We start from the raw sequence: 24631 nt of genomic DNA on the forward strand, positions 1-24631 counted from the left end.
GATACACTCTGTATATCGAAAACTTAATCTATACTAATAATAAATCTGTAGCCGAAATTTTTCTGGTAATTTTCGATTTTCCAAAAATAATTGGTCCTAACATATATAATTAATCACCCTGAAACCGAAAATCGCTTTTTTGACAATTTTGTTTGTATGTCTGCCTGTATGTTTGTTACCTTTTCACGCGATAATGGCTGAACGGATTTCGATGAAAATTGGAATATAAATTAAGTTCGTAGTAACTTAGATTTTAGGCTATATGGCATTCAAAATACATTATTTAAAAGGGGGGGTTATAAGGGGGCCTGAATTAAATAAATCGAAATATCTCGCTTATTATTGATTTTTGTGAAAAATGTTACCTAACAAAAGTTTCCTTAAAATAATTTCCGATGAGTTTTATTCCTTGAAACATTTTGATAGGACTGATATTTAATGAGATAAATGAGTTTTAAAATTAAAATAACTGCCATCTAAGGCCGTGTAATGAATTAAAAAACAAATGATTTCGTCTATAAGGGGCCTTGGACAGCAACAATCGAAAGCTATGAAAGATAGCCTACAGAGAATGTTTCTGTGTTTGTATGAAGTAATATCGGAAGCTAAATTAACCGATTTGTATAATTAATTATTAATTCACCATTGGAAAGTGTAATTTCTCTAGATGGACATAATGCTATAATGTTATTACAGTAACTTCTGAGTGAATAGAGCACAGGTAAGATTAAAAATAGCTTCTTATGCACAGAAAACTTGATAGGCTATTCTGTACATTCGTTTCCTGTATTTCCTAAAATAATTTTTATGACCAAATGAGTGGTCTCTGGATCAAAATGATCGCATTTTAATTATGCAAATACAATTTAAATTAAGTAACATAATAAACGATTTATCCTTATATCAAACACGAATGTTTCCTGGATCAAATGTCCTATTTTAATTATGTAATTACTTTATATTTATTTCTAACGGGTGCAGCGGAGCGCACGGGTACGGCTAGTGTCAAATAAAAATAAAAATATATATACCTACGGTACCTGACATAACCCATCATTCACGTTTTGGTTTTTATAAAGATAGTAAATCTTACAAACAATTGGATTTTGTATATATAAATCGTGGCTCTCATCCTGAGGTTTTAATTCTTGCCTGCCTCAATTGCCCCACTTTTATTTGTGGGGTACTCTAAAACGAAGTGCATAGGCTGAATCCTCTTACTCTATAGAAATTCACAAACGATAGAAGTCGCTCAATAACATAATTTCACGAAAAGAACTGCAAAGCATAATAAACTACTTGATACTTGAAGAGATCATTAAAAAACTTGAGGAATTAAATGCTAAGTCTTCCCTGATCTATATGTCTTTCATGAGCAGCTTCCGAAACACATACCAAAACCTAACAGTCGTATTTTGACAATGACGGCTGTCTTTTTAGAAGCCCATAATTAATTGCATTAAAATCATCTATACTAATAATAAATCTGTAGCCGAAATTTTTCTGGTAATTTTCGATTTTCCAAAAATAACTGGTCCTAACATATTTAATTAATCACCCTGAAACCGAAAATAGCTTTTTTGAAATTTTTGTTTCTATGTCTGTCTGTGTATGTTTGTTACCTTTTCACGCGATAATGGATGAACGGATTTCGATGAAAATTGGAATATAAATTATGTTCGTTGTAACTTAGATTTTAGGCTATATGGTATTCAAAATACATTATTTAAAAGGGGGGTTATAAGGGGGCCTGAATTAAATAAATCGAAATATCTCGCTTATTATTGATTTTTGTGAAAAATGTTACATAACAAAAGTTTCTTTAAAAATAATTTGCGATACGTTTTATTCCTTGAAAACATTTTATAGGACTGATATTTAATGAGATAAATGAGTTTTAAAATTAAAATAACTGCCATCTAAGGCCGTATAATGAAATAAAAAACAATGACTTCGTCTATAAGGGGCCTTGGACAGCAACAATCGAAAGCTATGAAAGATAGCCTACAGAGAATGTTTCTGTGTTTGTATGAAGTAATATCGGAAGCTAAATTAACCGATTTGTATAATTAATTATTATTTCACCATTGGAAAGTGTAGTTTCTCTAGATGGACATAATGCTATTATGTTATTACAGTAACTTCTGATATAATATAATGTAATGTAATCTATACTAATAATAAATCTGTAGCCAAAATTTTTCTGGTAATTTTCGATTTTACAAAAATATTAGGTCCTAACATTATAATTAACCACCCTGAAACCGAAAATCGCTTTTTTGAAATTTTTGTTTGTATGTCTGTCTGTCTGTCAGTATGTATGTTTGTTAACTTTTCACGCGATAATGGATGAACGGATTTCGATGAAAATTGGAATATAAATTAAGTTCGTTGTAACTTAGATTTTAGGCTATATGGCATTCAAAATACATTATTTAAAAGGGGGTTATAAGGGGGTCTGAAGTAAATAAATCGAAATATCTCACTTATTATTGATTTTGTGAAAAATGTTACATAACAAACGTTTCTTTAAAAATAATTTGCGATAAGTTTCATTCCTTGAAAAATTTTGATAGGACTGATATTTAATGAGATAAATGAGTTTTAAAATTAAAATAACTGCCATCTAAGGCCGTGTAATGAATTAAAAAACAAATGACTTCGTCTATAATGGGCCTTGGACAGCAACAATCGAAAGCTATGAAAGATAGCCTACAGAGAATGTTTCTGTGTTTGTATGAAGTAATATCGGAAGCTAAATTAACCGATTTGTATAATTAATTATTATTTCACCATTGGAAAGTGTAGTTTCTCTAGATGGACATAATGCTATAATGTTATTACAGTAACTTCTGACATAATATAATATAATATAATATAATATAATATAATATAATATAATATAATATAATATAATATAATATAATATAATATAATATAATATAATTTATTTTATTTTTTTCATAAGTGTATATTATTTTTGGGAGTGTTTTTGTAAGTAATTTTATGAGGTTGTTATTGATATGCTGATAAATTATTTGTAATGATATTTCATTATATAACATATTGCAATTATTAAGAATTATAGAAATATAATATAATATAATATGTAATATTATATTATATAATTTAAGTTATTTGAAGGGTTCAGAACCATAGTGGGCCAAGCGCCATTTACTGAATACGTAGAAAACAAGGGTTAAAATTAAGTTATTACCATAATTCAATGGAAACCTATAACAAGTAAAATAAAATATACACATTAAATCTAAATGATGTCAATCTTCATTAAACTATGGTTGCATGTAATAAAAATTAAGAAACATGTTGAAGGAATTGTCATTGCACCAAATGAGTATCTCTGGACCAAAATGATGGCATTTTAATTATTTGGATGCAATTTAAATTAAGTAACATATTAAACGATTTATCCTTCTATCAAACACGAATGTTCCCTGGATCAAATGTCCTATTTTAATTAAGTAATTACTTTATATTTATTTCTAACGGGTGCAGCGGGGCGCACGGGTACGGCTAGTATTAAATAAGATTATTGTTTTGATTGCTGATTAGATATGTACTTGAAAAGTGAAGACCTCCCTCAAAGAAGGTTGTATATCATATACTTATAATATGATATAGAACCTTCTTTGAGGGAGGTCTTCAAGTGTAGGTGACATTTCTGATCCGCCGATTATGAAGTGTCCCGTAATAGAGGATCTCTTAACCCAGAATTCCCTGCGTTTTAAAAATTGTGTGTTGCGTTGAATTCAACTTTCATCAATAATTCTATTCGGTATGTAAGGGATTTTGACTGTTTCAGATGAAATGTCACACCAGCTTCGAGACTCGGGGGCCAAAGCGATAGTGACAATTTCTATGATTCATTCAACAATAACGAAAGCCGTCAAAATAGTCGCCGGTAAGACGAATCCGCTTGTTATCATAGCGCCAGGATTTGAACAGGGTTCTGATTTACCGGCTGGAACTATAGACCTCATGGACATGCTGCAGGACGGCATAGATACTTCCAGCGTCCGTTTCCGTGGAGATACTAATGATCTCGCAGTCCTTCTGTATTCTAGTGGAACAACAGGACTGCCCAAAGGAGTAATGCTCAGTCAGAGGAACTTAGCTGCTTCGAGTGTGCAATACAACAGTCGCACAGAAATCTGTCCATGCCAACCCGCAAACGGTAAATATAATTTCATTTCCTGCTGAACCTCGCAGTTTGCTCAGTGCTATTGTACGGGGTTATATCTGCGTAACTTTGATAGTGATTGGATAGGCACTTGTGAATAATAACAAAGAATGACACTTTTTTCTGTGGGTTCTCCAGTTTAAGGGGAGGCTGAACACTGAAGGAACTAAAACTGACACGAAGAAAGATGGGTGGAGCGGAGAAAAATTCTCTCCGGCACCGGGATTTGAACCCGGGTCTTCAGCTCTACGTGCTGACGCTCTATCCACTAAGCCACGCCGGATTCCCATTCCGATGTCGGGCTGAATCCTCTCAGTTTAAGTTCCACCTCTTATGTTTCCTCTAGTGGCCAATCCTCAAGCACTGCGTCACAGATGTGTGACAGTAGCACAATGTCCAATACATTAATGTGCAGAGGTGCACTCATTACGAGTGACTAAGTGGCCTGGATCCGACAGAAATATCATATGTACTTCGGTACATCATAATAATATATGACATGCGAAAAAAATCACTTATGCCCGTGTGCACCATTCTCGATTAAAATTTGACCATGGTTAAGTCGGCACTTGACCATCTTCAACGCCAATTTGCGGAGTATCAATCTCGATCAAAGTTAAACAAGCGAGTTGATGATGATCAAATTTGATCACGGGTGTGGGACCGATTATCTTGAATTGAACATGGTTAAGTCGAGAAAACCAAAATGGCGGCACGATTTGACGTACTTGATGGAATTGAAGATGAAATTATGTATCTTGAACACGCAAATCTCTGCGAAAATAACAGAATTGGTGTTATTGTAGAAAGAGTAAGTTTGTAGATGAATAATAGACAAATTCTTTTTTCTCAAACTAGATTAATGTTTTATATATGTTTCTACTTTGGAAGATCGGGACTTTACTTGAGGACAAAATATCATTTAGGCCTAATTGTCCAATTTTGTTAACATAATAATAAAGTAGTTATTCTATGCCGGTAATAATATAGCAAAACTAAATGACCATTTTGTAGAATGCGAGATTATCACTTATTAGCTATAGATTTGCCATTTGAAACTATTAAGACCTACATGACGTTTTGGACAATTAGGCTATTTACGCTTGAATTAAGAGAAATTACACGGATACCTTCCTTTCCCTCTTACTCCAAAATTCCAACCTTGTGAACACAAAATAAATGGATAAATTTCAGAACAAGTATACTTTCCTTTCCCTTTTAGCCTACTCCAAAATTCCAACCTTGTGCACACAAAATAAATTGGCACTAAAAATTTCCTTTTCGTATGCATGATGATGCGTATTCGACATACACAGACGAATTTTTTTTTTTTTTTTTTTTTTTTTTTTGTAATTTTAAAATAATTGTTAGCGAGGTATCCGTATACTGAAATTTTCTCAAATAAATTATTGGCACTGAAATGTGTCTTTTCGTAAGCAAGATGATGAGCATTCAACAAACACATACAAATCTACTCTTTTTAGTAGCCTATTTCAAGATAATTGTCAGTGAGGTATCCGTATACTGAAATTTTCCCAGATAAATTATTGACACTGAAATGTGTCTTCTCGTAAGCAAGATGATGAGCATTCGACAAACACATACAAATCTGCTCTTTTTAGTAGCCTATTTCAAGATAATTGTCAGTGAGGTATCCGTATACTGAAATTTTCCCACTTATTATCAATAATATGAAATAACCACTGTATAAATTACGTTACAAATTATGTGGAATTATATAAACACGTATAACTCATGTGAATTGTGAGGTTAAATCCAACCAGGTAGCCTGCTTTTCTCTTAGAGAACTTCCGTCAGTACTTTTATTCTCTAATATGGATGCAGAATTGCTGACGAGTTCTAAAGGAATTCCCACTTCGAACTGTGAGAAGTTCGGTGCTCTTTTCTTTTTTTCTTCCATGATTATTGAAACTTGTTATTTGAAAACTGCGAGGATGTTTGAAAGCAGTCCGACAAACAAAAACGAAGCGATAATTGACAGAGTGCGTTCATTCGCTGTTTTATACGCGGTAACCTAGCGCTCAGATGATTCTTCTCAAGCGAGCGTACCGTCAGCTGACGGTACTGAGTTGATCGAGGGAAAATGTCGGTGCACCGCATCTGTGACTTGATCACTGTAAAAAATTAACCATGTTTCCGTGATTGCTTAATAAACGGGCTAGATGATCGAGAATGGTGCACACGGCCATTAGTGATTTAAGACGGCGCTCATTGTTTTTCCTCTGACACATATTGTCAAGTGAGATGTACTACCTGTTAATATATGTACATATTAGCCAAAACCTCGAACAGAGGAAATATTACAGCATATCACAGTATTATAATTCTTTTATTTGATACGAATTTATTAAAATAATAATTATCTGCTTAATTCGAATGTTAGGTATTCTGAAATTTCAAATTCCAATTACATTTAGAATTTCGTTTAGAGTTTACGGTATATGTCGAATTATATATATTGAAATCTGAGTAGTTTGCTTACAATTTCATTCATAATAAAATATAGCCTAATTAAATTTGTGTTTCCATAAAATGGCTTACCTCTTTCATAATATATATATATTTTTTTCAGAAACTGATGTGTTTGTTTCAGGGGCACATCAAGATCTCTCGCCAATAATATCACCATTTTACCACATTTTTGGAATGTGTCTCTCGTTACTGAGCAACATGTACTATGGTGTGAAGTTGGTAACAATGCCCAAGTTCGAACCGAAGTCCTTCGTCAAATTACTTGAGCATCATGATGTAAGTTTCATCTCTGAAGATAATTTTCAAACAGCCTGAATTCCGAAATGGATGAAAGTAGTTTTACGATAAGTTTTTCTGTGTGACCATTTTACTTCCCTCAATAAATTATCCCGTTTGTTCTCACGAGCTTCCCAATCCATCATCACACGATACTGTATCAAATGCAAGATTATGTAACATCCATGGAAATTATGATACCAATTGAAGTCATATTTTTATGGTATCAGTCCTAGCATTATCTGGTATTCCTGTTGTAGTTGGGAAAACCTCTATAATAAAAAAAAAGCAACCAGGACATCAGTCCAAGCATATAATTAGAATTAACGCTGCGTTCCGATTGCTATTTCTTATTCCAAGCAACCGGCTTTATAGAATTAGCGTTTTTACCAAAAAAATCCATACGATGAAAGAGTAATGGAACAGAGAAAAATTATCTCCGGCGCCGGGATTTGAACCCGGGTTTTCAGCTCTACGTGCTGACGCTTTATCCACTAAGCCACACCGGATTCTACCCCGGCGTCGGAAGAATCGTCTCAGATTAAGCTCCAATTCTTGGGTTCTCTCTGGTGGCCGCCCTCTGCACTACGTCATAGATATCTATGAACCTAGGCCCGAAGTCCACACATGTGCTGAGGTGCACTCGTAATGAGTGACTAGTTGGCCGAGATCCGACGGAATAAGCGCCGTCTTAAATCACGAAGTGATTTACGCATATCATATATATTATTATAATGTACCGAAGTACATATGATATTTCCATGCAGATATTCTGCGTCATCATACGATGAAAGAGTAATGAAACGGAGAAAAATTCTCTCCGGCGCCGGGATTTGAACCCGTCAGCGTCAGCACGTAGAGCTGAAAACCCGGGTTCAAATCCCGGCGCCGAAGAGACTTTTTCTCCGTTCCATTACTCTTTCATCGTATGATGACGCAGAATATCTGCATGGAAATATCATATGTACTTCGGTACATAATAATAATAATAATAATAATAATAATAATAATAATAATAATAATAATAATAAAATCCATGTTTCACCTTCAGTACGTCACTTCTGCCATTCTCCTTCTAAAATTATTTCATTATCAGCATAATGGCTCAGGTTTTAATCGCCTTCCTGAAACAAAATAGTTATTAAAGAAATAATTCTAATTATCACCTCAAAAGAATGACACCTATACTGAATTGCACTATTACCTTCCTACAAACAGATAACAGTAGAATTCCTTAAAGACAGGGAATTTGAAGAAATCCGTATCATTGCGTCTAACGTCTATACACGAATAATAAAATTAGGATAACAGAATTAAGATCAATAAATACAATTTGTTTCCCGCGCCGTGACGTCGCGGTCTAAGGTATCCCGCCTAGGACTCGCGTTACGGAATCCGCGCTGGTTCGAGTCCTCATGGGGGAAGAAATTTTCTCATGAAATTTCTGTCCAGTGTCCAGTGTATGGGACCGGTGCCCACCCAGCATCGTGATGCACTTGGAGAGCTACGATAGGTAGCGAAAATCCGATTTCGCAAACCAGCTATAATGGCTGGGGGGGATCATCGTGCTAACCACACGATACCTCCATTCTGGTTGGATGATCGTCCACCTCTGCTTCGGCATGTGGACGTGAGGCCAGCAGCTGGCTGGTAGGTCTTGGCCCTGCAAAGGGCTGTAGCGCCATGGATTTACTTACTTTACTTAAATACAATTTGTTGCATGATTTAAGTATATCTAATGAACGGAATGAAATAAGCTATGAATAAAACTTAATCCCAGGGGGGTGAAACTGAGAAAGGAGTTTCCGGTAGCAAGACTATGCAAACCGTTGTTTTGTTGCCTGCTCACCAGAAGCGGTAAACGTTTCAATGGAATTTTCTGATTGGATGCTAGCGGGAAACATAGTTGTATACGAGATATATGTCATACGCAACAGAGAGCCACATAGAACAATAAAATAAACGAGAACCTGATGACTATTTCATGAGTCGTTTGTACGAGGCGCGTCCATAAAGTAACTTTCCCACTCGTCCCACAGCTAGCAAACCATATATTGCGCGAAGCGACTGCGTATACGTGATAGAGTAATGTCCTGGCATGGCGCATGCGCTAGCGGAATTTCCCGAGTGCTCTCAGTAGCTTCGTTGCATTGGATGAAGATGGACGTTCCTATTCCAGCTCCCGCCGAGTGTGAAGTACGGTCAGTGATAAAGTTTTTGAATGCACAGGGCATAGCGCCGATTGAAATTGATCGTCAGCTGTGTCAGGTCTATGGGCAAGCAGATGGTGCGTTGCTGCTGTAGACAATTTTCAGCAGGACGCCAAAATGTGCATGACGAGAGCACAGTGTGAGACCATCATCACAGACGACCTTGTGGAGCAACGCACCATCCGCTTGCTCATGACCAGGCTTCGAGACTTCGGACCCAATAGAGCAGTTCAGTGGGAAATCCGCATAACGCCGTACTGAGTATAGTGGTAAAGCGTACAGTGGGTGGGGGTACTGTAGAATGAATGCCAACAAATACGCAAAGGAAAACGCTCTGGATTTGTAGGTTCTGACGAATAATTTGGTTTTCATACAAACTGTGTCTGAAACTATTACGCGGTTAGAAAAGTCAGAGCAAGAGATGCCGGAAGCCCTTAAATTAATTTAGAAAATGATGCAGAGAATTAATGAGACATCAAGTACACCGGTTACTGAACGTGTAAAACAGAAGTGGAAATCAATTTTATATAAAAAAAATAACGGATATGGAACATTGTGTAACATAAACAGCAAATTAGTGGACATAGAGTCACCCGAGAATAAAGGGCTGTCTCTTAGAGACTGCAATGATGTTAGGTTTTTTCGTTTTGCTCCTATCACGTCATGCGACCTAGAGCGCAGCTTTCTACAGTACAAACTGTGCTTGGCAGATTACCGAAAAAGATATACGTTTGAGACACTGAGAATGTATCTTGTAGTAGCTACATAGCAATTCGGTACTGTAACTGCACTTCCTAAAACCGACCAATAAGATAAATGAAAAAATTAAAATTGCTACATGCTTATTTCCACCATTAACACTGTGTATAATTAAACACAAATGCTTATAAAAGACAGGAGAATAAATGCTTTTCACATTCTTTTGACATTGTCATTGTGTAATGTATATTTACTTTCCGAATGTACATATGTGTGTTTCCCCATACTACCGTACTCTACCCTAAATAGCAACGTTGTTACCTCAACATTTCTGTATCTACCTGCAGCGAGTCAACAACCTATAGTGCATGCACAGAAAACTTATTGTATCGGGTCCAAAGTCTCGAAGCCTGCTCATGACGTTAGGCCCATAGACATTGTATATTGGGCATAGAGAGTTTTCCATGACATTATGTACGTAACAAAATTATGGGCATGAAAATATCCCTGTTCTGTTTTATTCACAAAATAAAATCGTTTAATAAGACTTTGTCGTGTTTACAGGTAAACTTCATGTACGTAACACCACCCCTCTTACTGTTCATGGCCTCTTACTCAGGCGTAAAGCCAGAACATCTCCGATCTCTGAGGCACGTTCTCAGTGGTGCTGCCCCCTTGGGGAAACTCGACATTGAACGTTTCCTGGAGAAGGCGCCAAAATCACCTAACGTCGTTCAAGGTAATGCCCACTTCTCATATTCTCTGTCTATTGTAAACCTTCCATTCGATTTAAGTGTTAACCCGGCATGCATACTACCTAATAAACAAATAAGACAAGATTTTTGCAATTCATTTTTAATTTTCAGAGAAGTCTATATTGTATCTTAAAAGTATTTATTTCAGTCACTGACTTCACAGCATATGTTTAAGGTGCTATACCTTTCCATTACATATTTAAAAGACGTATGAACGTTTTCGTTGGTCTACGCCAACATCATCAGATACGAAGTACATTTCAGCAATATCAGTGCTCTCTACATAATATATACAAATACAAAACATATTTAGTGGCATGCAAAATGAGACATATTAAAAAATCAACATTGCTGTGATACACATTGACATTCTATATGACTGCCTTGATTGTCACTTAGGGCCTACTTAAAATACACGTATAGATTACAAAAAATATTGATTTACATATATATATATATATATATATATATATATATATATAAATGCAAGTCTTCACATATGAGATAATAAAATGACATGATTAAAAAAGTGATAAAAATAATAAAATATAAAACTAAGATAAAAAGTACCATACCACACTTTCATTACAATTACAGTATTGGATATTGACAATACATCGTCATGTAAGTTTCTTCCATTTAACATTTCATAGAAATTAAATGTTAAATCCGTTAAAATTGGGTCATCAACTTATTGAATTCAATTACTTCCAGACTGGAGGAACAGCATTATCGACAAAATTAAATATACATCATTAATCAACATCAAACAACCCAACGTATAATACATTGGCATTTATAATAAAATCATATAAACTTGAAAAATATTCAAATAATTTCGTGACACAAACCATGATGCAAACGTTTCTGAATGGTGGAATTATATATTATTGTGAAACAGAAATAGGAATATAATAAATGCAATTACTGTAATTCTGCAACTCTTCACATTCTTAGTTTTATATTTTATTATTTTTATCACTTTTTAAATCATGTCATTTTATTATCTCATATGTGAAGACTTGCATTTATATATATATATATGTAAATCAATATTTTTTGTAATCTATACGTGTATTTTAAGTAGGCCCTAAGTGACAATCAAGGCAGTCATATAGAATGTCAATGTGTATCACAGCAATGTTGATTTTTTAATATGTCTCATTTTGCATGCCACTAAATATGTTTTGTATTTGTAGATATTATGTAGAGATTACTGATATTGCTGAAATGTACTTCGTATCTGATGATGTTGGCGTAGACCAACGAAAACGTTCATACGTCTTTTAAATATGTAATGGAAAGGTATAGCACCTTAAACATATGCTGTGAAGTCAGTGACTGGAATAAATACTTTTAAGATAAAATAAGATAAGGACAAAACACAGTAATTAAAGCAAAGGAAATAATAACTTAACATACACACTTAAAAATGGCGACTTTCCTAATCTTACGCGTCAATGGAAAACCGTTACTGATCTAATTCGACAACGCCGAACATTTTATTTAACATAGCATGCCTTTTTATTATAAATCAATAGAAATAAATAGAAAGAAAGACAAAGTCAGAAATAAGGCAGAGACGAACAGTATAGAAAGGTCAGAATTTGCGACAGTTGAGGATTTAGCAGAGATATTTGGTATGTGTAAAAAAAAGTGGGGTTGTGATCAAAAAGTGCAAGTAAAGTGAAACTGGAAAAGATCGAGAAGAATAGGGGAGAGAGAAAGTGTATAAGCAGATGTGTAAAATAAAATATAAGTATTTATAGGAAGTGAGAATAGTGACAATGGATTAGGTGTAAGCAGAATAGTGTGAAAGTGAAAGTGAGCGCAAATAGGAATGAGTGAAAATAGTGAGAAAGGGTTTAGAGAAATGAACAAGTGTCAGAATAAAATTAGTACTAACATTTGAATGTTGGAACAGTAATTGAATAAAAGGTCAAAGAACAAATAGGCAAATAATTCAATATGATAATTTATAGAGAAAAATTGAAATTGAGATTTTAGTGAATAGTAGTTAGAGGAAAAGGGGGGTGTGAAAGGAGTATGTAATATTAGATATATTAGGATTAATGAAAAAATAGAGAATAGCAAATGAAATGTAGGGAAAGACTGAAGGGGAGATTGACCAAGTAATAAAAAAGGTACATAGCGTAATTGGGAGTATGTGTGTAGACGTGTACTGCAAATAATGTGTTATTGTAATAATATGTTAATGGTGGCACCGTATACAGAAATGTGAGGTACACCATTACATGTAAAGAAGTGCTGTGAAGAAATATATATCACATCATTATAAATCAATGACAATATCGTTATGATGCTCGGTTTTAAGACGTACCCTATAATTTCTACAACATTAAGCATTGCTTTTGGCACACCAATCGATTCATCTCGATGTCCTCTATCATCTTGATGCTCTTTCATCGATTTCGTCTTTACTTTTTGAGCGACAATCTTCCACATTTTGAAATTCTGTCGCCAAAATTTAATTTCACTTTACATGTCCATCATTTGCTTGTCACTGTACAGCAGTCTATTATTCCTTAAAGAACTCTTCGTTCCCTTTCAAATGACACCTCTATCATCGATATACGACCACCCAGTCTGAAGTTATAGTCGAAGCTAAAAGCGCTGCAATCGGCCTAATTTTGTTTTCCCTCGCTGCACTGTGATTACGTAACCAGCGGATGTAATTGTTATGTTATCTCGTGCATAATTATGTCTATACACGATAATATATACCACATAATTCTATATTGCATAATTTCTGAGATATAAGCGTTCACCATGGCGTGTCGAACAATGTCGCGTATCGTTTCCCATACCGGGGACCGAAGAATATAGACTACATATTCACGTCAAAAACAAGAAAACAAATCGATGGCTGAGAACCAGACTGTTCTAAGTCCAACTTTTTATAAGAAAGATATCTGTGTTTCATTGTGTTCCAGTTCTTGTCTGCATATATGAATCGAACCAAATTGTAAATATTCCTCTCCATAAGGTTGCTATGAAGCTATTCCAAATTGTTTCATGAAGCTCTGAATGTCAGGAGCTTAAAATAGCTCTCCTGAAAAAAAATAGTAAAATGGACTTGGAACAGTCTGGTTCTGGGCCATCGAATTGTCAACATCTGCTTTGTTGAGGAAAATTATATTCGTCTCAATTCTGATATGATGGCTGAGATACAGGAGCATTACCATTATCTGAGAACATATTTGGGGAGCTAGATTCTTTACAGGATATCTTAGTTGGGAACTTTGGTCAAAAATCCATTTTTACTCGTGAAAAAGACTGCCTTCAAAGATTTTTTGCTAAAAATACTTAATCGAGCTAATTTGTGATAATGGCCTTGGTTTCTTTCCTAGAATGAATCTGCTAGATTTAAAGGCAAAAGACATATCCGTCACTGGCTACAAATACTGTACATTACTTTTTCCTCTTTTACGATAACATACTTAGGCCTATATGAACATAGTTTTGTTTTTTTAGTGTTTTCAAGGACAGATATAAAAACTGAAAACGATCGGAAATCAAAACTTTCAAAAACTGTACGTAGTCTTATCAAAACAAGACAATGCTTCTCATAAAGAACATATTTTGTAATCCATAACTTTAATAAATTAAATTATGAAAGTATTTCAATCCATGGTAAACCCTTACATTTCCTCTGGTAGGTGGTAGACTACTTGAATCTTCAGTATTAGTGGTACTCGGAAAAAAAATTTGAGAACTTCTGAACCAACAATTATATGTACTCGTATAATATTCTGGTGAACATTGAAATTTTCACCAAATTTCCAAGATGCTCGCGGAAGTATTTTTCCACCATAGTTGATGCCACAAAATTGGTTTTCGGCATGTTGTCTGTGTAGGCAGAGATTTATTCTAAAGTGTTGAACACAGCTTGTTCATATTTAATATCTAGAAGTCAATTTATTCGAGAATGATACACATGAAATACAATATAATAAATTCTAGTAAAAAAATTAATACCTTTTCTTTTGATATCAAAAGCACGAAATTTTGATGAATTCGAAATCGGTTCTAACCAATACTAGTGCGACTAGTGTTTTATTTAAAAGCATCTTAAACTGTAGAAATGTTTAACCATATAAATTGAAACTGGGCGAGAAATGGTCTATAAATACTGCCTAGAAATCTTTCTTAGGAATCGTTGGTTATTTAAAGCCTCCAAGTAACCCGCAACAGTGTAGGTATGTACGGAGTATAGCGCGGCGTACACTCTTCATGTCAAAACAAAATAAAGCTAGCCGGTTGGAAATGAGTGCTCCAATAGAAGAATATGGTAGGGAGCACTTCATTATATGAGAGAAGAAAACGTATTTTATCACAAAGGAAGATACATTTTCATTTTCAAAACACTTAAAATGTTTACAGTCACTCTTTGTAGACACATAAAGCAAGTAGACAATGTAAATAATGCTTTTACTGTGATTTATGCTATTATTGTAATTTCCACCATTTACGAATTTATCTATTTATTTATAGATGAATACATACGTAGGCTGTGTCTGCAGTTACTATACGTGGATTGTGGCGTTGACAGTATTGTTGTGGTTTGTTTACATGTTAAGACAGCAAACACACAACACACGACGTGTACGGACGTCAGTCGTCTTTCGTTTTGTGTAAGTTAATGCACAAGATGAATGGGGCACCACAACAAACGGCACATTCTTATGTCCAAAGCTCGGAACTTGGGGACTTGTGTGTCGTGTGCATGAGTAAGGTTACAGATACAACGTACACAAAGCTCACGCTGCAAGTGCTCAGGGACAGTCGTGTGTACTAAGAAAGTGGTCACATCGAATGGCAGGAAGACGGACGAGGAAACTGTGTCATGTCGAAGCCAATGACATTCAGATAATTAATTAGAGATAAACGGTCTGTTTGAAAATAAGAAGATACGTATTATTCGAATGGGTATTGTATACGTTTGAAAATATATTTCTTAAAATTTAGGTACAGATTTTCGTGGAGGAATTCTGAGGAGATACATTATTTTCTTCGAATGGAGAGTTTATATTTTGTAACTTGTGTCAAACACAAACTAGAGATTGGAAACGGGCATTCATTGAAATACATTGCAGTCCCTTAAATCGGTGGAAAATTTGTCCATAGCCATGGATCAAGTCAAAGTGGAACCTTCCCTAGTAGTGACATAGAAATTGAAAACTATTTTCGAGACAAATTTAGGATACTTATCTTTCTCAGATACGAGATCAGCTAGCAACTACTGAAAATCGAACAGGAAACAGTGACAGTGAAAACATGCAATGCTTTATTTCGGCCTAAGACTTAATAATACAATTACAAACCATTTACCAAATTTGAATTTTTTTTTAAATTGAAGCTTTTAAAAAATAAATTTGTAAAATTATCCACGATATAATATAATATTAACAAATGTATTTTTTTTTTTTTTTTACGTTTTATTTCTGTCTACTACATTCTTGTTTTTATTGAATATCACTGGCTTCTGTCGAATTGTCAATTTATATTAAATGTGTATTTTTCTCTTTCTTCTTTATTCTTGCTCTTGTGTTGTATTTATTGGTTTGAATTAAGTTACTTACTGTATTTAGTAAAGTGTCCTTGTAAATTTTATGTTATATTATTGACTAAGACAACACCGTACACGAGCCTGGCTCTTACGGTAGTGGATAGAAACATTTTTGTTTTATAAATGTAATTTGTATTCAGTAGGTAGCTAGTTAAAATAAATAAAATAAAACAATTAATTTTGCTCCCGTCACTTCATGTGACGTGGAAGTAAGTTTCTTTCGTTTCAAATCATGTTTAACTAACAGACGAAGAAGGTATGGGTTCGAAAAATATTCGAATGTATGTAGTCATACACTGTAATAAAATATACAGAGCAGAACTGTAAATTTGATATATTTTGCATGTTTATTTATATATATGCTATAAAATTACTTGTTTCAACCTACCATAATATTATCATTATGTTGTTCCAGCCAGGAACCACTTTTATAGCAGACCTTACAGTACCTCTGTGCTGGAAGCGGGAGTTTGTTGACATTGAAGTCCGGTCGCTTAGCCACGTTCAAAGACACAAGTCCCCAAGTTCCGAGCTTTGCTTATGTCATTCATTTTTCATTTTGTTGTTGGAAAGTTAACATTGTGATACATTTTTGAACTCGCCTTAATGTTTGTAATCAATGTAACATGATTAAAGTATGTAGTGCTATTTGAAAAATTGATGACGTCACGTGTATCTTGCACCATAATGTAGTTACATGCACTAAATCTCTACACTCATGTTAGCTCCTCGTTCTAACATAACTCTCAAAAACAAAAATTCCAATACCTATCCAAACAAAAACGTTATAATAGGTGAACAAGATACTTGTAAATGGGACACTCTGTATAAGCCTATGTTTTTGCTTTGCAAGATCTTCTACTCGAGAACAAAATATTAGTTAACTGTCCAATTTTGTGAACATAATAATACTGTACTTAATCTAAATAACAATGTAATTAAACTAAATGGCCATTTCTGTAGATACGAGGCATCACTTCTAGTATCGATAGCAATTCGACAAAGTAATTGAATTCTTGTCAAAGGCGTAAAAAGGATAATAGAATAGTATATAATAATAATAATAATAATAATAATAATAATAATAATAATAATAATAATAATAATAATAATAATAATAATGGATAAACATTATATATCTCACACGAGGTACTAGCAGCGCCCGTAACCTAACGCTACCGCGTTAGTCTTCCATTTAGGCGGCCTGGGTTCGATTCTCCTTCCATTTGTAGTGGACAAAACAGATATGGCAGATGGTTTCTCACAGCGTACTCAAACACTCGTCATCTGCCCCTCATTTGCAACACTTTAAAATAGACTGGGGTGAATTCTTGGGGGTAGCGCGGATTTCCGATGCTGATGTAGAAAGGTCATGGGGCTTGTGCCCAAGGGCTTATCAGGCTACTCGTCTGCGGATGGAACCTGATTATCTGGGCTGAGGCAAGATTACCCACTTGTCAGCGTCGGATTCACCCAGACCACCTGTTGGACTTGGACAGTCATCGCAAATATAGGAAGAACAATGAGTCAAGGGCCTAAGTTTAAGAAGGACCCGTTCCGGGTCCAGCCATCGAAAAACCAGGCAAACATAGGAGGTACAGAAGCCCAAGAAAGTGACTTCCACACACCGCTCGAGTTGCGTCTAAAACTTATAAACACGAAACTAAATAAATGGTCGCTTTCACTGCAGGATACGGTTTGACGGAGTCCGGAGGTACCACAACAATTATGGAAAAGGATGGTACCAAATACGAATCAGTAGGAGGCCCCATACCTAACACAGAGGTAAAGGTTTGGCATGTAGAGACGGGACTTGATTTGGGACACCAAGAAGTGGGCGAAGTCTGCATTCGAGGACCACAGGTAATAGCCTATTGCCTATTGGCACAACGCCTTCAAATAAGAATTATGAATTTCTGTATAACTATTACACTTTTACTACGTCATACTATTATTGATCAATAAAACGGTACGAAAGGACGTCTTTCAACCAATCATGGCTGCTTATCGCACAATTTTATCGCTTCTCTAGCATTTGTTTAATTTTATCGCTTCCCTAGTATTTGTTTGTTTTTATCACTACTCTAGCATTTGTTCCTTTGTCAACATTTCAAACTGCAAATTCTTTACGGCACTATAAAACATGCTTTGCGATCGTAATTTGTTTCCCGCATAAATAGTCGACTGAAAATGGCGGCTCCGTTCAAACATTTTGGTGAAGGTAACATTACTTACTTACTAATGGCTTTTAAGGAACCCGAAGGTTCATTGCAACCCTCACATTAGCCCTCCATCGGTCCCTATCCTGAGCAAGATTAATCCAGTCCCTACCATCATATCCCACCTCCCTCAAATCCATTTTAATATTATTCTCCCATCTACGTCTCGGCCTCCCTAAAGGTCTTATTCCCTTCGGCCTCCTGGATTCGCCCATATGTGCTACATGCCAAGGTAACATTAGTGAAATAAAATTTTAGCAAGTCAATTAATATCTATTTTATTGTATTAGAGTACTTTATTTCTTCTAATCTTTATAAACTTTCTCCTGTTTTTTATCACCTTCCCACCATTTGTTTCGTTGTTTGCCAACATTTCAAACTGCAAATTCTTTACAGTAATATAAAACATGCTTTGCGATCGTCATTTGTTTACAGTCAACTGAAAATGGCGGCTCCGTTCAAACGTTTTGGTGAAGCTAACATTAGTGAAATGAATTTCGTGTTCCACTCGCAGATTTATCGATAAAATCAAGTCCTGTAGTGAGATTACTGTTGATAAAATATGCTTATAATAAATAACTCAATAATACTCTTCTTCCACAGTCTAAATTCATACAATGGAGGAAAAGTGAATAAGTCACCGTATGACGTAGACTAATGTAACGATAAATACGCATGCGTAAAATCGTTCAACTGTTCAGTCTTCAGATTTAGGGAATTTTTCATTCTGTACAAAATAATTTTTCTTGGTTTTAAATTTCTTTCATGACGAACAAGATATAGATAGGTCAAAACAATTGATTTACTATTAATGTGAATTGTGTAGTAAAAAGAAAGTAAGTTTCAATGGAAACACGAATTTATTTTGTGTCAGGTCATGAAAGGATACTTCAACCGTCCTGATGCGACTGCTGAAGCTATCGATGGAGAAGGATGGCTACACACAGGAGACCTGGGATATTATGACGAGGAAGGAAAATTCTACATCGTTGACAGGTCTAAAGAGTTAATCAAAGTCAAAGGATTCCAGGTAATTCAGCGATGAAATATTTAAAATGAAACCTGAACTTTCTACAGGCCTAGTTGCAACAGAGTTGGATTCATAAATCTGTTCATTAAAAAATGATAATTTATAGAATAAATTTACTACTTGCATAATCAGTAGACCCCTAGGCCGGGTGCACACAGAATCAGACGCGGCGCGACGGTCGCGAGGAGACACAAGGAGACACGAAGAGACAAGATCGAATGACTGCTAGAAGTTCGTCGCGAGGAGACTGTCTGATAGCTGCAGTGTACTGCGCATGCGTTAATAGTGGCTATGATTGCACGCTTTCCTTATCTACAAAAAATACTATTGTTGTGTAGTGCACATTATTCATAATGGAGCTCGATGCGGATAAATTAGTTGATTTAGTACAGGAAAGATACATTCTGTACAATTTTTGAAACAATATCACGAGAATAATGTGGTTTCTAAAAATATGTGAAAAATTGCAAATGAGATGAAAGCACCAGGTGAATAATAATTTATAATAATAACGCTGCGTAACGAATGTTAACATTTTTTTTTGCGCTAGGCATGTGATATATGTTTTCTATATAATTTCAGCCTCCTGAATACGAATAAGACAATAAAAACAGTTGTTGGTTACGGTTTTTGAGAAATGTTGGAATTTATATTTATTCAAAATATTGTTTTATATAATGACAATAAGGCTAAATATTCACTGTTCAGAAGATTACAGCTTTCTTTTTCTGCATTTTCTTTTACACTGGGTATCAGGTACATCACGAGCTAAAGTCCAACAATAGTCTGCTAGCATATTGGTACACCATTGTCCTTGGTATCTTTTTTCCATAGTTGAAATTTCTTGATGGAAGCGCTCATCATGCTCATCACTGAAATCGCACAATTCTCGGGGGGAAAAAAAAGTCAAGATGTGAGTGAAGGAAGTGAATTTTCAGGGAAATTTTACAACCCCTAGTTTAATACGCCAACAGTAAATTTTTCACTAGTTCTTCATAGTTCTCACTTCTACAGTTATCCAGAAAATTAATTCAACCTCCTTGAATGCTATCCAGACGGCTGTCTCTTTTCCTTCCTGCAAAGATTCGAAGTGATTGTCCTTCATTATTTCTCTAATTTGTGGTCCATTGAGAACTCCCTCCTTTATTTTTGAATCACTAATAGCAGGAAATGTTAAGGAATGCGCGCTGGTCCGAGTCCTCATGGGGGAAGAAATTTTCTCATGAAATTTCGGCCAGTGTATGGGACCGGTGCCCACCTAGCATCGTGATGCACTTGGGAAGCTACGATAGGTAGCGAAAACCGGTTTCGAAAGCCAGATATAATGACTGGGGGGATCATCGTGCTAACCACACGATACCTCCATTCTAGTTGGATGATCGTCCACCTCTGTTTTGGCATGTGGACGTGAGGCCAGCAGCCGGCTGGTCGGTCTGGGTTCTTCACGGGGTGTAGCGCCACGGATTATTATTAGCAGGAAATTTTTCCTGGATATTTTTAAATGTTTCAGTTTTATAATTTATCCCTTTAACAAAATTCTTCATTAACTCTAACTTATTGTGTAAAAGGGGTAAAATTACTTCGCTTTGAGGTACAAGGGGTTGATGTATAATATTTTTCTTCCTTGGCTCTAGTGATTGTCGTTTTATTTTATAATGCTTATCTCGAGCGCGAGTCCACACCTGTGGAGTAACGGTCAGCGCGTCTGGCCGCGAAACCAGGTGGCCCGGGTTCGAATCCAGGTCGGGGCAAGTTACCTGGTTGAGGTTTTTTCTGGGGGTTTCCCTCAACTCAATACGAGCAAATGCTGAGTAACTTTCGGTGTTGGATCCCGGACTCATTTCATCGGCATTATTGTCTTCATTTCATTCAGACGCTAAATAACACATATGTTGAAAAAGCGTCGTAAAATAACCCAATAAAATAAAAATAAAATATCTCGAGCGCGACTGTCCAATTCGTACAGAAAGCAGCAAAATTTTGTGTAGCCTAATTGCATTCCAAAAAGCAATGCCACAACCTTCAAATCCGCACATATAAACCATTCGTACTTTGAATATTATCATTAAAGCACACTTTAAAGAAATACACGTCTTACACAGAATAGTAACACCACAGAAATATCCTGGTAAACTGAAGCGTTTTCATACGGCGAACCTGTTTCTTCCCCTCCAAATGGAACCGAAAAGGGCAATAAAACAATTTCCGCTTCTAGAAGTGGTTTTAATAAGAAAGAAGTGCGCACAAACGTGCAATTGAGTTTGGTATGAGTTACTTTTCTTTACTATATTCCATTAGTGACTTCGTTCTATTCACACATTTACTAAAATGATATTTTGGACACACTTCGTAGCACAGTTTGCACACGCATTCGGGGGAGATCTTCTGCACGGTTTGTGGTGAAAACCGTGAACTGCTAGCCTTGTTATGGCGCTTCGTAAATTGTTGTTCGGTGGTTTTGACATGGTGATATATTGCAAAATATAAACTACAGTAATGTAATTAAAGCTCACCGTGAAAGAAATGCACATCTCAAGTAAAATCAGGTAAACTCAAGTGAATTTATACCGCGAACCTGTTTCACTCCCTCGAAAAGACTCGTAGAAGGACAATAAAATAATTTCCCTTTCTACAAGTGCTTCTAACATGGTGCCCTACTTATACTAATATTGTTTTCACATAATGGGTCTTCACATTTGTAAAACAAAATAGTTACACACGAAATATGGTGATTTTTTTTTAATAAAATGCATAGAAAATTAATTATATTGTGCATCTCGAAAACCCGAAGTGATGGAACATTTTGCTTGTTATTTATTAATTCAGGAGGTCGAAATTAGTAAGAATTTGTTAGTTTTATGTCTGGCGCAAAATGACTGTTGACCAGTGTAATTTGTAGTAAGCCTAATTCTCTGCTCTATACTATCATCATTATTGATTTAATAGATTATTTTTCTTTATTGTGAGTCGTGAAGTAGTCATAAACATAAAAAATGACGTTTGTGCAGTACATTTTAATTTTAAGACTCTTTCAATCGTATAGATTTTTAGGAGCTTGCGTCCTTAGGAAATAATAAGCAAATACAATAGAATTTTTCATATAGACAGTCCTCTGTTATTGACGCCATTTTCTAGCCTAGGCCAGTTTTCCAAACCCACACAGCCAGCAAATCAGTTGTCGCGAGCAGACAGTTTTAAGCTGTCGCGAGGCGTTGTAAAGCAAAACGTAGCGTCGCGCCGCACCGTGTCGCGTCGCGTCTGATTCTGTGTGCACCCGGCCTTAAGAAATTATATTAGTGGAAATATAATCAGAGAAGAAATACTTGTGATTCTTTTCTTCAGGCATATTTACAGGCAGATTCTGGTTACAACTTTCATACAGGAACGTTTCCTTTGATAAATTATAGAACGTGATTTGTATTCTAACCGGTCTAAGGGCCAAATTCACCAAGCTTATTTAATTTTAATTGTTACTAAAATCGTTTTTAATTGACACTTAAAGAGACAATGCATTTCATCAACACAAATTGTGCTTTAAGCTCTCATTAAACTATATTTAAGTTAATTGGCCAATATTTGGTCACTTAAATAATTAATCCTGCATTAACGACAATATTGTCATCATGGAGAGGACAATGATGCACTTGATATTTGAAAATAATAATTTCTCACCAAGACGGGCGAGGACAATTTCTGAAAGAGAATATCATTTTAATACAATAAACGAAAAAGGTTTGCAAATGAGGTTTATCCTAAGCAAAACATAATCATTGTATATTCTGAATAGTGCAGAAGGCGATATGGAATTTCCAACTGGTAGTTAAGTACTTCATAATATTATTTAAATGATAAATTTATTGAAGAAACGTTTAATCAATCTTCGGTTGCCTAAAGTGTGGGAATTAAAGTAATATGAATAACAAATTTATCATGCAGGCCTAATATTACATTTAAAAGCATTTAAATAACGCAAGTCCATGAAGTCTTTCCATTTCGCTTGTTGCACGATATTGCCTTGCATATACTCTCTTTTTATTCAGTTTTTCTTCAATATTGCTGAAGACATTGGGATGAGGGCTTCTTTTTAGACTGAAATCTCTTTTTACTTCTGCTTCTACCTTTCTTCTTAAGTCTGCCAACCCGTCTTTTTGTTTTCGATGATATTAATAAGTTTTGAGATTACTTCTGTTTATGATGACATTTTGCTGTCGTAATATAACAAATGAACTCACTATAAAGGTCACTGCTTACAATAACAGCACATGGTCTTCGAAATTAAGATTTTACTATAATTATTTCGAAGGCCATTATGACTTAATTCGGAGTTAAATTAATTGACTTTACTTTAAATACTTATTAGCTTGGTGAAATGTAAATTAATTAAATATGATTTAATTTCCGTGTTTAAGTTAAATTACAATTAGTTAATTGTGGATTAGTAACATGTTGGTAAAATAAGCCCTAAGTGACGTTGTAGGATCATGGTAATATAAATAATTTCGTTTTCTTCTATTTAGGCCTATGCCATGATGTTGCCTTAGAGATTTTTTTAAACATTATGAAGTTCATGCGAATAAGTAGAGAATCTTGTTTACAGACTACATCACCTGGCATTGAACTCATGGCCAATGCACTGAAACCTCATCTCAGTTTATATGCAGCTGTCGTTGTATTACGTTAGGCTTATTTGGGTCAAACATAACGTACAGACAGTAATTTTGGTTTTTTTAGTTTCTTGTTATCACGGGAAAATTTACATTAAGAGAATTTCCTGATACGTTTTTCATCCATGGAAGGGCAAATGAAAATGGAAGAAAAGCTGCAAGGTTTTAGCAGTCATAAATATAATTTACGATGCAGGCTATCTCATACCATGGTTATAAGAATTCACAAACTTTTGCAGGAAACAGGGGTTCCGTAATGAAACTTAAAAAATATAGCTTTGAGTTCGATGCTAGCTGTCTACACATATTATATATATATATATATATATATATATATATATATATATATATATATATATATATATATCAAGGCTTGAAACTAACAAACGGAACGTTTTCTAACAAAGGGTCCCAAATCAAAATTCTTCACATTGATCACATTAATTACTGCTACAATTTGCAACCAAATTTCAGAATCACCCGGTACATATATA

The 24631-nt window shown here is 35.0% G+C and overlaps 1 protein-coding gene and 1 non-coding gene across 4 annotated transcripts in view; one reads left to right on the plus strand and one right to left on the minus strand.

Annotated features, from left to right (window-relative positions):
• Positions 1-24631, plus strand: part of LOC138701981 (uncharacterized) — a 47112-nt gene that overhangs the window by 16908 nt on the left and 5573 nt on the right. For all 3 annotated transcript variants that reach the window (XM_069829408.1, XM_069829409.1, XM_069829410.1), the window contains exons 4-8: positions 3824-4195; positions 6816-6970; positions 10444-10618; positions 17915-18087; positions 19318-19473. In XM_069829408.1, the coding sequence (XP_069685509.1) occupies positions 3824-4195; positions 6816-6970; positions 10444-10618; positions 17915-18087; positions 19318-19473 (1031 nt within the window). The remainder of the gene's footprint in view (positions 1-3823; positions 4196-6815; positions 6971-10443; positions 10619-17914; positions 18088-19317; positions 19474-24631) is intronic.
• Positions 4413-4484, minus strand: TRNAY-GUA (transfer RNA tyrosine (anticodon GUA)). The gene has a single exon. It is a non-coding gene; the product is annotated as a tRNA-Tyr (tRNA).

The sequence above is a fragment of the Periplaneta americana genome, chromosome 6 (genome assembly GCF_040183065.1).
Source record: "Periplaneta americana isolate PAMFEO1 chromosome 6, P.americana_PAMFEO1_priV1, whole genome shotgun sequence".
Taxonomy (NCBI): Eukaryota; Metazoa; Arthropoda; class Insecta; order Blattodea; family Blattidae; genus Periplaneta; species Periplaneta americana.